The sequence below is a fragment of the Thalassophryne amazonica genome, chromosome 17 (genome assembly GCF_902500255.1).
Source record: "Thalassophryne amazonica chromosome 17, fThaAma1.1, whole genome shotgun sequence".
NCBI classification, from domain to species: Eukaryota; Metazoa; Chordata; class Actinopteri; order Batrachoidiformes; family Batrachoididae; genus Thalassophryne; species Thalassophryne amazonica.
The window spans coordinates 71898128-71912981 of NC_047119.1; the positions used below are offsets into that span (position 1 = coordinate 71898128).

The 14854-nt window shown below is 41.7% G+C and overlaps 1 protein-coding gene across 2 annotated transcripts in view; it reads left to right on the plus strand.

Annotated features, from left to right (window-relative positions):
* Nucleotides 1–14854, plus strand: part of ralgps1 (Ral GEF with PH domain and SH3 binding motif 1) — a 272310-nt gene that overhangs the window by 72667 nt on the left and 184789 nt on the right. For both annotated transcript variants that reach the window (XM_034191724.1, XM_034191723.1), the window contains exon 6: nt 1713–1802. In XM_034191724.1, the coding sequence (XP_034047615.1) occupies nt 1713–1802 (90 nt within the window). The remainder of the gene's footprint in view (nt 1–1712; nt 1803–14854) is intronic.

Here is a 14854-nt window from a genome sequence, read left to right on the forward strand (position 1 = left end):
CACTTTCCTGCAAATGCGCCCGTGCCAAATAGCTGATTCTCTGGTGGGTGAGAGAGACAGAGAGAGAGAGAGACAGAGAGAGAGAGAGCGAGAGAGAGAGAGACACAGAGAGAGCGACAGAGAGAGAGAGAGCGAGAGCGAGAGAGAGCGAGAGCGAGAGAGACACAGAGAGAGCGACAGAGAGAGAGAGAGAGAGAGCGAGAGAGACACAGAGAGAGCGACAGAGAGAGAGAGAGAGAGAGCGAGAGAGAGAGAGACACAGAGAGAGAGCGACAGAGAGAGAGAGCGCGTGTGCCATGGGGGAGCTGATGCCTTGCTGTCAGGACCTGCCTTACCTCTAGTACTTTATCCAATATATGGATTGCTGTGTGTCATACAGGGTCCCCTGTACATGGGTTCACTACATTGCACCACGACTAGTGGCTATTACTGGTGGTAATAACAGCTGTGGGTGTGCATGTCGGTGATACTTCAAATTGCAGTGTTGCAAGTGCAAGAAGATTTGCAAGAGCAACTGTGCATGTTATAAGGCCAATCTTCAGTGCAGATTCCTCTGTGCTTGTGATGGACAGTGTTGCCAAAACTAAATCAGTGAGATGGCACATGAAGAAATCTGTTGACTAGTTGTTAAACTGGAGGAACACTGGGATGATATGGTGCTATTAGCTGTTCTCACAAATATTGTAGAAACCAGATTCCATATTTTACCTCATGTTCCACTTGAAGAAGTATTAGAGACTATCACAGTTGTGTTGTGGAAGCATTGGATCCCAGGATGGCGGGCATCACAGTCGACAGTATTGCATTGAGAAAATTAAACCCTGTCCACAACTTCAGTGTTACCGTTCTGACTGAGAGATTTTGTTTATCTGCATAGAACTGACGACGTTATGATTATCGCATTTTTGTCGTTGGACAAAACTATGGCAGACGTTCAGTCCAGTATCAGTATAAGATTAAGTGTTCCATTTTTAAGTAAAATTCAACTTGAAATTACCATTGTGTGTTCATTTATTACAGTGTAGTTTGGTGACATTAAGACCTTTGATTTCTTGTAGCACTGTCTTGGAATCCAAGATGGCTGGCCTTTGCAACATCCGACAATGGTTCCATTGGATTGCCAGGCTCTGAAAATGTAGGGTTTGCTATTAAAATTTTGTTTCTATCTGTCATATTATTGGAGTAATTAAAGAAACAGGGATTGGTGGGCAGCCATCTTGAAGTCTAAGATGGCCAACCTCTGAAGCATCGGGCAGTGGTTCCATTGGATTACCAGACTCTGAAAACATATGGTTTGCCATTGGAATTTTTTTTTTTTTAGATTTGTCATTTATTGGAGTTATTGATGAAAATATTGGTTGAAAGATGGCCATTTTGAAATCCAAGGTGGCAGCCACTAATTGAAAAATTGGCATGTTGTGGTCCCCAACATGTGTGCCAAGTTTCATAATTTTTTCAACAGTTAAACTATTTTATGGACTAAAAGTCTTTGTGGACTCAGTATAGTCTTCATCACAGTCACTACAGCTTTATGGGTTTTTTTGGTTTTTGGCTTGTGTGTGTGTGTGTGTGTGTGTGTGGGGGGGGGGGGGGGGGGGTTGCCATCCAGGATCCCAGATGGTTCCATAGTGTGGTGGATGTGGATGCAGGATGTGTGCCCTCATCTGGCCCAATCTTGAACTTGTGTATTTGTTTTTGTTTTTCAATTTCAGGTTAGCTTTTGGCTGGTAAGAGAAATACTAACCGCCCAGACCCTGAAAATCCGTGCAGAAATCCTCAGCCATTTTGTCAAAATAGCAAAGGTGAGTTGAACTATATGCTTCTTTTCATTTTTTAAATAATTGTAACTTTCTTTACAGAAAAAGATGCATTAAAGTGGCGGTTGATATTCAGAAATGCCATTCTTACTTTGATCATGTTTTTCACGATGATATTTTGCTGCTTTTCCCTGTTAATAAAGACAGGGAACAGTTTAATGCCATGCCATTTCACTGTTCAAGTGTCAAAGGAAGTGTTGAGCAGTCACTCCAGGAAAACAAAGAAAGAAAAATTTGAATCACTTTACAAGGTGAAATGTTTCATGTCATAAAGTGCAAAGTTGCTGTTTTTTTAATGATGGCGGCAGCTGATCATAGATCAGTCAGCTTTAGGGATCTATACCAGGTCACCGTATTATCGATGCATCAGTATGAGACATTCAACATGCATATCCACAACCACGTCAGCATATTTTCTACATACGAGCGCTGGATGTGGCGAGCTGTTGAGTACGGCAGCTTTGAGTGAATTAAGAGTTTGCATCCTCTCACTGTGTCTGAAGTGTTCAAGATCAGCACAAATATATTTATACTGTTTTCTTTGCACATCATCTGGCAGTGTTAGTGCGACTCCAACAGCAGTAAAAACAGAACAACAGCAGTAAGTTAAAAAAATACTTGTGCATTTCTTTTTTCTTATTTAATACATACAAAGTCTGGCAAGAGATAAAAGCATGGATGCACAGGTACTTCATTCTTCCTGCTCACAGTGCAGGCCAGGGGCGTAGCCAAAGAGAGAGCACACTGAATGTCTCCACCAATCCCCAACACCCTCTGAAAGATATTTTTGCATATACTACTACTACTACTACTACTACTAATAATAATATTTTTAACAACTAAAATGTTTATCAGTATTATTCTGGTCCTATGTTTTAGTGCACTGCAAGTGAAATTGATGAGCCGTATAAAAACATGTTCTGTCTTATAAATATTAAAGCAGAAAAACTATAATTGCAAACGTGAACAGACTGAAGGTTTTAGCGTTTGAAGTGTTCATTTTATTTATAGATGGCTCAACTCCAAAAGAAGAGTGAGATGTTTTTAACATATTGAAAAAAATCAGAACCTCAGTGAACATTAGAGCTTGTTTAGAGATTAAAGTAATAACAAATTTACAGCAACTGTGTTGACGTTGCTGAAAGCTTTATCAGTGTGTGTGTGTGTGTGTGTGTGTGAGATCGCAACCTCGCACACACACACTCACGTACCTCCACACGCAAGCACAGTGGTGCTAGAAATATTTGAACTGGTCAGCTGTTCCACGTCTGTCACCGTGACGACCCTGCAGGCGGCAATTGGAGAAAAAAATAATGCAGCTTTTGTTTGTTCATGGGTTCATTGTGGAATAAAGAAGAATTTTTATACATTGGATCAAATCTCCCACCTGCAGCTTTTCATCTTTTTTGGGTGTTAAAAAAAAAAAAGTTCTCTGTAAGCGGCGATGCAGCAGTTCAAAGTTGCCCTGTGAAGTTGGTCCATTGCGTGCTGCTGCAGGAGGAGCTGCTGTCCTCTGAGTTCAGCACTGCAGACGTGGGACTTGGCTGGTCACAGTCTGACCCAGAAAGCAGGTCTGGCCTTTTCTCTGCGGCCTTCTTCCTTCTCGCTTGGCTCATCTCCCGGCTCTGTCCTCAGTCACGTCCTCCTTGTTGGTCCGCTGTCAATTCAGTCACAAATGATTTAATCACAGACAGAATGGCGTCAGACCTTCAGACAAACTGCCATCCACACGTCACCTTAACAGGCCCAAACAGGGAAAGGCTTAAGAGCAGGTGCGTCTGTGGTTCATGTAAAGGGTTTGGTGAGCAGTGAAGAGATTTGTGCTTGCTTGAAGGTGAGGGAAGCCTCTGACTGCAGAGCTTACCTCATCATGGCCGACGCGTGCGCCGCAGTGTTCTCACCTTTATTTACCAGCCAGCTCAACATCAGTGAAACTCGGGTCTGAAGTGTGAAACTGTTGGACTAATGCAAGCTTAGGTTGTCTCAGGTGGACATGTAAGCCTGTTGTTGTACGTCTCGTAGTGACACGTTCTTCAAATATCCTAAACATGTATCTGCTATTATCATTCAATGCACGATTCCAGCTGGTGTTGCAGTGTGTGGGGAGTGGCTCTGTATGTGCACGTGCAGTGTGCAGGAGTGATGACAAAAAGGTCGAGGAGCGGGTGTGACACCTAAAGGTCACTGATTCCATCCTTGGCCCAGAGGAATATACAACCCCAAATTAGAAAAAGTTGGGACAATATGGAAAAGGCAAATAAAAAATATTCACACTTATTCTTAAATATATTTTGCCACTGACAGTTACAGCGGCAGATCAAAAAGCACGCAGTGATCCATGCATTTAATTTGATCGTCTAACTTGGTACAAGTCCTTGTTATTGGTTGATAATACACATGTTTTCATATCGTTCCAGTTGGGCTGATTTGACCAGTTATGGCCATTGATTGACAAACCCAGATGCTGCCAGTTTCATGAGTTGGTGCCTGCATTCTGAAACAAACTCCTCTCACATTTTTAGGAGGAATTTCGGGAAACTTGGTACAATTCCTTGAACTGTAGTGAGCACTTGTAGCAAAGCAGCGTTTGCCAGATGTTGTGCTCTCACAGCACTATTTGTTTTTATTTCAAACAGTGATGTCACCAAGTAACTGTAGTCATACTTTGTCACAAAAGCAATACACGTGAAAGGCTGTCTTTGAGGAGCAAACATGGGCAGAAGATCTCCGGTTTATCAACTAATTTTTGAAAATTATTGAAAAGTTTAAAAAAATGGAAGGAATTTGCATATTTCTCCCTGTACAGTGCATAATATCAGTAAATGATTCAAGGAATCTGGAGGAATTTCAGTGCATAAAGGGCAAGGTTGCAAGGGTAAGCTGAACACTCGTGACCTCTGATCCCTCACACAGCACTGCATCAAGAACCTTCATTCATCAATAGCTGATATAACCACATGGGCAAAGTATTGGTTTGGGAAACCTTTGTCAAGCTCTACAATACAGAGTTAACACCCCCCAAAAAAGCCTTTGTTTAACTTGTGTTAATGTCTCCGGCATCTGGATTGGACCATCACACAGTGGCAACATGTAGTGTGGTGACATAAACCAGTACTCCAGATGTTTTTTGGAAGAAATGGACACCATGTGGTCTTGACCAAAGGTTAAAAAAAAAGGGCCAAACTGTTATCACCATGAAGTCCAAAAGAGTCTGTCATGGTCTGGGGTTGAGACGGTGCCTTTGACAAAGGTAATTTACATTCTGTGATGACAGCATTAAAGCAGGTAAGTAGACGTCCATGCACTTTTCACAAAGACTCCATAAATCTACATTCTGCACACGTTACAAAGCCAAAAAAAAAAAATACAGCATTGGCGACCCCTACTTCTAGACACCTTAAAATGTGTTTGCAGAAAGAATGGGACAAAATAAGACCTGAAATGCTTCATTGCTTGTTGTCCTCAGAGACAGAACACCTTCAACATCACAAGGTGGTACGTGCTTTAGCCTCCCAACTTTTTTCTGGAATGTCTTAAAGGCCCTAAATGGATGAATTTTAACAAATGAAGTTGACGAGCAAAACAAAACAAAAACTCTCTGGTCCAGACTGTCTGCAATGAAATAAAAGTAAAGAAAATGTAAGATTCAATGCAAGTGTTTCTTTGTTTTTTTGTTTTTTTAATTTCCTTTTTTTCATACTGTCCCAACTTTTTTTTCTGATGGGGGGGTTGTAACATGTGGGCAAAGTGGACGGACCAGGTCTGCCGTCATGAGTACGGCTGCAGTACCCTGGAGCAAGTTCCTTAATCACCAGCAGTTCCCGTGACGTTGCTCATTGACCAACAGATCAGGATGTGGTGAGACGTGTTTGTCGTCGATGTCTGTAGTTACTCTCTCAAAGTGCTCCTCTGATCTAGTTCCAGTGATGTTTGATTAAAAATGCTTCACTGGTTATTGATACACAGTCAGCTCTGTCGGTACCAGAACCTTCAAACTGAATCCAGCAGAGATGAACGGCTTGTTTCCAGCATGTGAGGAGCAAAGGAAAAGCAGAAAAATCAGAAGCAAAATGGTCTTCTTTTTTGGCCTGTTGTGAAGAAAGTGGCAAAAGGAGGACTGTCCGGAGGTCTGAATGTGGGACAGTCGGATGGGGGCGATGACATAATGCTGTTTGCAAACTGTAGTGGTATTGTTTGTCAGGCTTCGTTCGGCTTACAGACACAGAGTGACTGGACACAATCGCAGGACTCACGGACACAAGTGTTGGAAATATAAAAAGGGTTTATCTTGAATACAGGCACAGGTTCGATACACGGGTGGACAGTCAGTGAAGCAGAGGTACAGACAGGAGCAAGACAAATGGTGGAGTCAAAAACAGGCAAGGTTCAGAGGCACCGTGAGACAACGTAATCAGAGCTGAGGTAGAAGCCAGGTTAAAAAACAAAACAAGGCCAGGTCAAACACGGCGAAAACAGAGCAAGAGCCGGGATACAGAGGCAGGGACGAGGGCTGAAAAGACCCTTTTCCACTACACAGAACCAGCACTAACTCGGCTCATTTTTATGCTTTTCCATGAGGGTTAGTACCTGGTACCTGGTGCTTTTTTTGGTACCTGCTCAGGAGCGGTTCCAAGCGAGCCGAGCTGATAATCTGACGTCAGCAGGCTGCCGGCCACTGATTGCTCAGAGAATGTCATCACTGGACGAGTCATGAGCGCGTCGTCCGACACAAGAATCAAACCCGCCATTTTTAAATACTTGGTGGTGTTACAGTGACCGGGCTTTTATTTCGTTTCACAGCAAGGTTTTTTGTTTTGTTTTGTTTTTTTTTTACTCGCACAAAACCACGCTGTGGTCCGTGGATGAGTTGTGGATGTTTCCGTGTCTGGTGGCAGAGGAGAGAATACAGAGAGGTGGATGAAGCAATCTGTCTGAAGTGAGAAAATCTCCCAGTCTTTGGCTGTGCACGGATACCGCTGGACATTACAGCAACGCAGAGAACAGCTGAAAAAGCTTAAAGTGATTACAGGACCACAACAGCCGGAGTAGGTCAGACCATAAGGGCTGGAAGCGGTTTGACTGCAGGAACGCTGTTTACAGACACCGACCGGCGAGCAACGGGAGGCAGGATGACCGCGACTTGGCCACGGCTTTGTTGGAAGCGACGGCTGGTAAGTGTTTTTGTGACTTTATAATCCCTTAATCTGCATGAAAGCACTGTTTAACGTTACTTATCTCACTGGTGGAAGTACACTTTAACAAATGAAGATTTTGAATCTAAATTTGTGTTACAGTAACATCGTTGTCTCATATGCAGACACAGTGAGCCCGCTGATTGCTAACTAGCGAGCTAGCTAACTCCGTGCTCTGCTTTAAAGTATTAACTTCTGACAGAAAATCACCTAAAGTCAGCAAGACAACAAACGTGCACATTTGACTCATTTAGTGTTATTACTGTGATGAATCCAGTTCCATAAGCGAGGAGGGTTCGACCACCAGCTTCAACATCTGTATCAACGTCCACCACCACACAGCACCGTGTCATCACAGGTAAGGATAACGTGTCTCACATCACATAGCTTTTAGACACCCCCTGCCCCCCCCTAAAAAAAAGAAAACAGAACCCATAAATATTGTGATACATCCCACAAAGGTCCAGCAAATTTTGCTCCAAATGGTTTGATTTGTTGGAGCATAATTTTGAAAAGAAATAACTTTCATGCAAAGTGACCAAGATAACTGAAACTCTGGGTAATGATCAAACAGAGACTGGAGGGTTTTATATTATAGGACTTATTACAATTCTTATGGGTTTTTTTTTGGGGGGGGGGGGGGGGGTTCACTCTATGTATTTTTTAACTTGCTTTTGTTAATCACTTCCTATTTCTACCTTCATTATTGTCCAGGCAAGACAAACAGGAGGCTGTTCCAGCAGGAGAATCTGTCCATTCTGAGTGATGGTGAGGCTGAAGCTGAACTGGGCCCAGTGAAGCTGTGTTAATCAGGCATTCCTTGACGTGCTGGGTGAGCTTGTCCACGCGATGCTTGGGGGTGTGACCTGCGACCCCACCCCAGGACTATAGACACATGGAACTCTTGTATAGTTTGCTGTGTTGCACAGATTTTTTTTTATTTTCTTTTGTATTTGCTCTTCTTTTAGTTGCAGTAAACAAATTGTCTTACGTGATTGTGACAGTTTTCTGTCATTTCTGGCTGAGTCAACAGTAAAAAACATTTTGTTTGGTGCAGTGATGGTTCATTTTTAAGAATTTTAATTTGGGATTTGCCACTCCAGAAGACACTGCACACTACACCTGACTGAATCTTTACAAAGATTTTGGAATAATCAGGTCTGAACTGAGATTTTACCAAATGGTGTTTAACCTTAAAAGGTTTAGTCACTTCAGTGATAGAGCACCATTACATCAAGGAATTCAGGCTAAATGAGGTTTAGGGTTTAACAAGATGTAACATTTTACCACAAACTATTGTACTGTGGTGTATAATTCTGCTGGATGACTGATACCAAACCAGAAGTAATTTATTCCCAGCCTGACTGGAAAATCGCTAAGGGCCCTTGGGCAAGGTCTGTAATCCCCTAGTTGCTCCCGGTGTGTAGTGAGCGCCTTGTGTGGCAGCAGCCTGACATCGGGGTGAATGTGAGGCTTTATTTGTAAAGCACTTTGAGCGTCTGATTCAGATGGAAAAGTGCGATATAAATGCACTCCATTTTATTCAGATATTTTGAACAACCAGGTTTACTGTCTGTTTACGTCAGCTTACATTTATGACCCCATTAAATGTAAAACTTATTTTCCTACTGGATTATGCTTAAATCAGTAAACCTTGGTAACTTTTACAAATCAAATTGATGTTGCACAAAGTACAACAATTTATTCAGAATTCACAGTGAAACATAACCGGTGTAAAACATGTAGGTGTTATGTGTCGGACGCAGCCCGGAGAACCGACCAGCGTTTGAAGGACACAGTATAAAATAAGCAGAGCACGGTACAAAGGATAACAGAGTTTAATGAACATAACAGTGCTGTGAAAAATATAAAAGTGCGCGGTCTGGCGTGGTGGATTGCGGTGCGCTCCCAGCAGCGCTAACGGTCCGGAGCCAGAACTGGTTCGGACCCAAGGACCCCGCCGACACCCCCCAGGTGGCCGCGACAAACCGAGTCTGTGAAAGAAGGAATCATTATGTGAGTCCACACTCAACACACAGAGAGAACGCTCAAAGGTGTACAAACAGCAAACACTTCCTGGCTTAATTACTAATCAGCTTCCCACCCTGCAGGCATGGAACATCCAGTTCACAAAACTCCACTGCAGTGGAAGCTGATTAAACGACTACATACAGCTCAATATAATAAGGTGTGAGGGATACCATATTTACTGACTGTATAAATGTTAGTCACAAAATCTAACGTACCTCAGGAAGTGTGCTGACGAGCGTGAGACCTCACCCCCTCCTCTTTCACAGACCGTGCATCAAACCTGGACGTTCTCTGCATCCACTGATGATGAGATGGCTCTCGAGACGACGATCTCACCCGTCTGGTCACAAGGTCGAGTCTCTGGCAAATACACACTGTGTACTCCAGTCTTAAATGCCACCATGTTCCAATCCATGTAGATGCACCACAGCTGTGAGTCCTGATGAGCCGCAGGTGATCAGCCTCAGGTGATCAGGGTGAGGTCCTGATAAACTCAGCTACACAGCCACTCAGTCCCAAATGCAAGCCACCTGGAAGGAAAAACAAAAGACAGAAACAAAAAGGCAGCCAGGTCCCCCAGCCATACAACAGTAGGCAAATGATGACAAAGGTGTCCCCATTCTGTGGTATGAACTTTTGCAGCGGTGACTCTAAGAAAACCATCTGAAACACACACATCCTACATATTTTAATTAGTGCTGTCAGGTTATTAAAAAATAATGTACTTGATTAATTAATCTAAACAAATCATTTAATTGCATTTAATAATCTGGTTAAAAAAGGAACTGGGTTATTTCTGTTACACATCAAACAGATATTAAAGAAGCTGTAAATTGATGTTAAATCAGAATTGTCTAACTAATTTGGATGGGTTAAATGCAGACAAATTTCATTGTATTTATAATGTGTACAATGACAATAAAAGGCTGTATTATGTATATAGAATGTCTATAAAAAACAGAATTGTGGGAGTTTGGAGGCTGATTCTTTCTGCACAATATGACTCCTTTAATAATTATCTTATTAGATTTCATATTTAAATCTGTCCATTGAACATTAAAATCTGGATGAAAAACATGAATGTTTTTAATGTGTTTTAAGCCTGTTCGAGTTCAGTGACGACGTAAAACTGAACCAACATTTTGTGTATCAGCGTCAGTAAACGCACAAACTCCCACATTTGATTTTTAACAATAAGTTACCAAAGCAAGTTACTTTGGTAAAAAAAACTGTTGACATCTAACACATTTATTGCTCTCAGAAATGAGTCTTTATTTACAGACCAAGTTACTGACGTGAAAACAAAATGGAGCAAACTGTGACTGAAGGCCTGATAGGTGCTGTAATTATTTCATCTAAATTAACGCTTTATTTTGACAGTCACAATTTTAATACTTAATAGCGACAGCCTGAGGTTGTTACTTATTTATGAGCTACTTATGAAGCTAACGATTAGATTACCATCATGCTTCGTCTCTTTAGCAGCGTGTATCCTCTTGTCTTTGACTTCATATTCTTGTGTGACGTCCCAAAGTCTTCTGTACTTTTCAAGCGTGTTTTGTCTCGCCGCCAGCAGCTTTGACTTAAAAACTCAGAGCAGTAAACACACGGAGTCCGCCATTGTTTATGTTTGTGTCACGTATAAAACGACGTCACAGCAGTTTGCTTTGACGACCCCACCCACGTTGAGGAGGTTCTGTTTGTAATGGAAAAAGACGCACCTGGAACTGAGTGGAGTCGGGCTGAGCAGTGCTGGATCTGTGTAGTGCAGGGGTGCCCAAGTTCGGTCCACGAGAGCCACTTTCCTGACACGCTTTGTTGTCTCCCTGCTCCAACACACCTGAATCCAATGAAAGACTCATTAAAAGCCTGCTAACGAGTCTTTCATTGGATTCAGGTGTGTTGGAGCAGGGAGACAACTAAGCGTATCAGGAAGGTGGCTCTCGTGGACTGAACTTGGGCACCCCTGATGTAGTGGAAAAGGGCCTAAACACACAGTAACAAGCACAACGAACTGGCTACTAAGTAGGAACATGCAAGGCTTAAATAACAAGACGAGATTAAGGAAATGAGACAGGTGTGTGAGAAAGTTCTAGAAGGGGGTGTGGAAGAAAGTGACAAAGATGAGGGAAGCTCAGGTGCAAGAGAGTGCAGTGAAGTAAACGCTAAGCAGACAGAAATAAACTGAAAGGTGAGTCTCAAACATAATGCAAAAAAATCTACACATGGAAGGAACAAAGAAACAAAACCAGGACTGAAAAGTGATCAACAAGAAAATGAAAGACTGGAACTGAAACTCGAACGGAACTAATGGGCAGAAATTACAAGCAATGACTGCAATGGTAAAAATGCAAAATGAAACCAGTGACTAAAGTAATCATGACTAGAAAATCAAAGACAGGGGACATGGACACAGATGAGAGACAAAACCAAAATAAGAAGCCAGACACGGGAAGATCATGACATTGTTTGCTCCAATTGAAGTTCCCTTTATGGATTTAACTGGAACCATCCAAACATCCAGGACAAAGACGGGCTTCCATGAGTGGTCACATCAGCATTATGGAGCCCATCTTTATCCCCACGGAAAGCGCTTTATTCAGTGGATTCCTGTGCTGAGATCAGAGGATGCCAATTTTTTGGGATCCTCCAAACTGTGACTGTCTAGCGTTGGGACCAGGAGGCAGAGCTGTGGTCTTATACACCTCTCTGCAGCTTCTCTCCCCCTGCCATCCCCCTATTACCCCATCCCCGTAGAGACGGTGCCTGCTCCCAGACCACCAATAACTAGCAAAAATCTATTTAAGCATAAAAATTCAAAAAGAAAAAATAATATAGCACCTTCAATTGCACCACAGACTAAAACAGTTAAATGTGGTCTATTAAACATTAGGTCTCTTTCTTCTAAGTCCCTGTTGGTAAATGATATAATAATTGATCAACGTATTGATTTATTCTGCCTAACAGAAACTTGGTTACAGCAGGATGAATATGTTAGTTTAAATGAGTCAAGACCCCCGAGTCACACTAACTGTCAGAATGCTCGTAGCACGGGCCGGGGCGGAGGATTAGCAGCAATCTTCCATTCCAGCTTATTAATTAATCAAAAACCTAGACAGAGCTTTAATTCATTTGAAAGCTTGTCTCTTAGTCTTGTCCATCCAAATTGGAAGTCCCAAAAACCAGTTTTATTTGTTATTATCTATCGTCCACCTGGTCGTTACTGTGAGTTTCTCTGTGAATTTTCAGACCTTTTGTCTGACTTAGTGCTTAGCTCAGATAAGATAATTATAGTGGGTGATTTTAACATCCACACAGATGCTGAGAATGACAGCCTCAACACTGCATTTAATCTATTATTAGACTCTATCGGCTTTGCTCAAAAAGTAAATGAGTCCACCCACCACTTTAATCATATTTTAGATCTTGTTCTGACTTATGGTATGGAAATAGAAGACTTAACAGTATTCCCTGAAAACTCCCTTTTGTCTGATCATTTTTTAATAACATTTACATTTACCCTGATGGACTACCCTGCAGTGGGGAATAAGTTTCATTACACTAGAAGTCTTTCAGAAAGCGCTGTAACTAGGTTTAAGGATATGATTCCTTCTTTATGTTCTCTAATGTCATATACCAACACAGAGCAGAGTAGCTACCTAAACTCTGTAAGGGAGTTAGAGTATCTTGTCAATAGTTTTACATCCTCATTGAAGACAACTTTGGATGCTGTAGCTCCTCTGAAAAAGAGAGCTTTAAATCAGAAGTGTCTGACTCCGTGGTATAACTCACAAACTCGTAGCTTAAAGCAGATAACCCGTAAGTTGGAGAGGAAATGGCGTCTCATTAATTTAGAAGATCTTCACTTAGCCTGGAAAAAGAGTCTGTTGCTCTATAAAAAAGCCCTCCGTAAAGCTAGGACACCTTACTACTCATCACTAATTGAAGAAAATAAGAACAACCCCAGGTTTCTTTTCAGCACTGTAGCCAGGCTGACAAAGAGTCAGAGCTCTATTGAGCTGAGTATTCCATTAACTTTAACTAGTAATGACTTCATGACTTTCTTTGCTAACAAAATTTTGACTATTAGAGAAAAAATTACTCATAACCATCCCAAAGATGTATCGTTATCTTTGGCTGCTTTCAGTGATGCCGGTATTTGGTTAGACTCTTTCTCTCCGATTGTTCTGTCTGAGTTATTTTCATTAGTTACTTCATCCAAACCATCAACATGCTTATTAGACCCCATTCCTGCCAGGCTGCTCAAGGAAGTCCTACCATTATTTAATGCTTCAATCTTAAATATGATCAATCTATCTTTGTTAGTTGGTTATGTACCACAGGCCTTTAAGGTGGCAGTAATTAAACCATTACTTAAAAAGCCATCACTTGACCCAGCTATCTTAGCTAATTATAGGCCAATCTCCAACCTTCCTTTTCTCTCAAAGATTCTTGAGAGGGTAGTTGTAAAACAGCTAACTGATCACCTGCAGAGGAATGGTCTATTTGAAGAGTTTCAGTCAGGTTTTAGAATTCATCATAGTACAGAAACAGCATTAGTGAAGGTTACAAATGATCTTCTTATGGCTTCGGACAGTGGACTCATCTCTGTGCTTGTTCTGTTAGACCTCAGTGCTGCTTTTGATACTGTTGACCATAAAATTTTATTACAGAGATTAGAGCATGTCATAGGTATTAAAGGCATTGCGCTGCGGTGGTTTGAATCATATTTGTCTAATAGATTACAGTTTGTTCATGTAAATGGGGAATCTTCTTCACAGACTAAAGTTAATTATGGAGTTCCACAAGGTTCTGTGCTAGGACCAATTTTATTCACTTTATACATGCTTCCCTTGGGCAGTATTATTAGACGGTATTGCTTAAATTTTCATTGTTACGCAGATGATACCCAGCTTTATCTATCCATGAAGCCAGAGGATACGCACCAATTAGCTAAACTGCAGGATTGTCTTACAGACATAAAGACATGGATGACCTCTAATTTCCTGCTTTTAAACTCAGATAAAACTGAAGTTATTGTACTTGGCCCCACAAATCTTAGAAGCATGGTGTCTAACCAGATCGTTACTCTGGATGGCATTTCCCTGATCTCTAGTAATACTGTGAGAAATCTTGGAGTTATTTTTGATCAGGATATGTCATTCAAAGTGCATATTAAACAAATATGTAGGACTGCCTTTTTGCATTTACGCAATATCTCTAAAATCAGAAAGGTCTTGTCTCAGAGTGATGCTGAAAAACTAATTCATGCATTTGTTTCCTCTAGGCTGGACTATTGTAATTCATTATTATCAGGTTGTCCTAAAAGTTCCCTAAAAAGCCTTCAGTTGGTTCAGAATGCTGCAGCTAGAGTACTGACGGGGACTAGCAGGAGAGAGCATATCTCACCCGTGTTGGCCTCCCTTCATTGGCTTCCTGTTAATGCTAGAATAGAATTTAAAATTCTTCTTCTTACTTATAAGGTTTTGAATAATCAGGTCCCATCTTATCTTAGGGACCTCGTAGTACCATATTACCCCATTAGAGCGCTTCGCTCTCAGACTGCGGGCTTACTTGTAGTTCCTAGGGTTTGTAAGAGTAGAATGGGAGGCAGAGCCTTCAGCTTTCAGGCTCCTCTCCTGTGGAACCAGCTCCCAATTCAGATCAGGGAGACAGATACCCTCTCTACTTTTAAGATTAGGCTTAAAACTTTCCTTTTCGCTAAGGCTTATAGTTAGGGCTGGATCGGGTGACCCTGGACCATCCCTTGGTTATGTTGCTTTAGACGTAGACTGTGTTTCATAATTGTTGTAT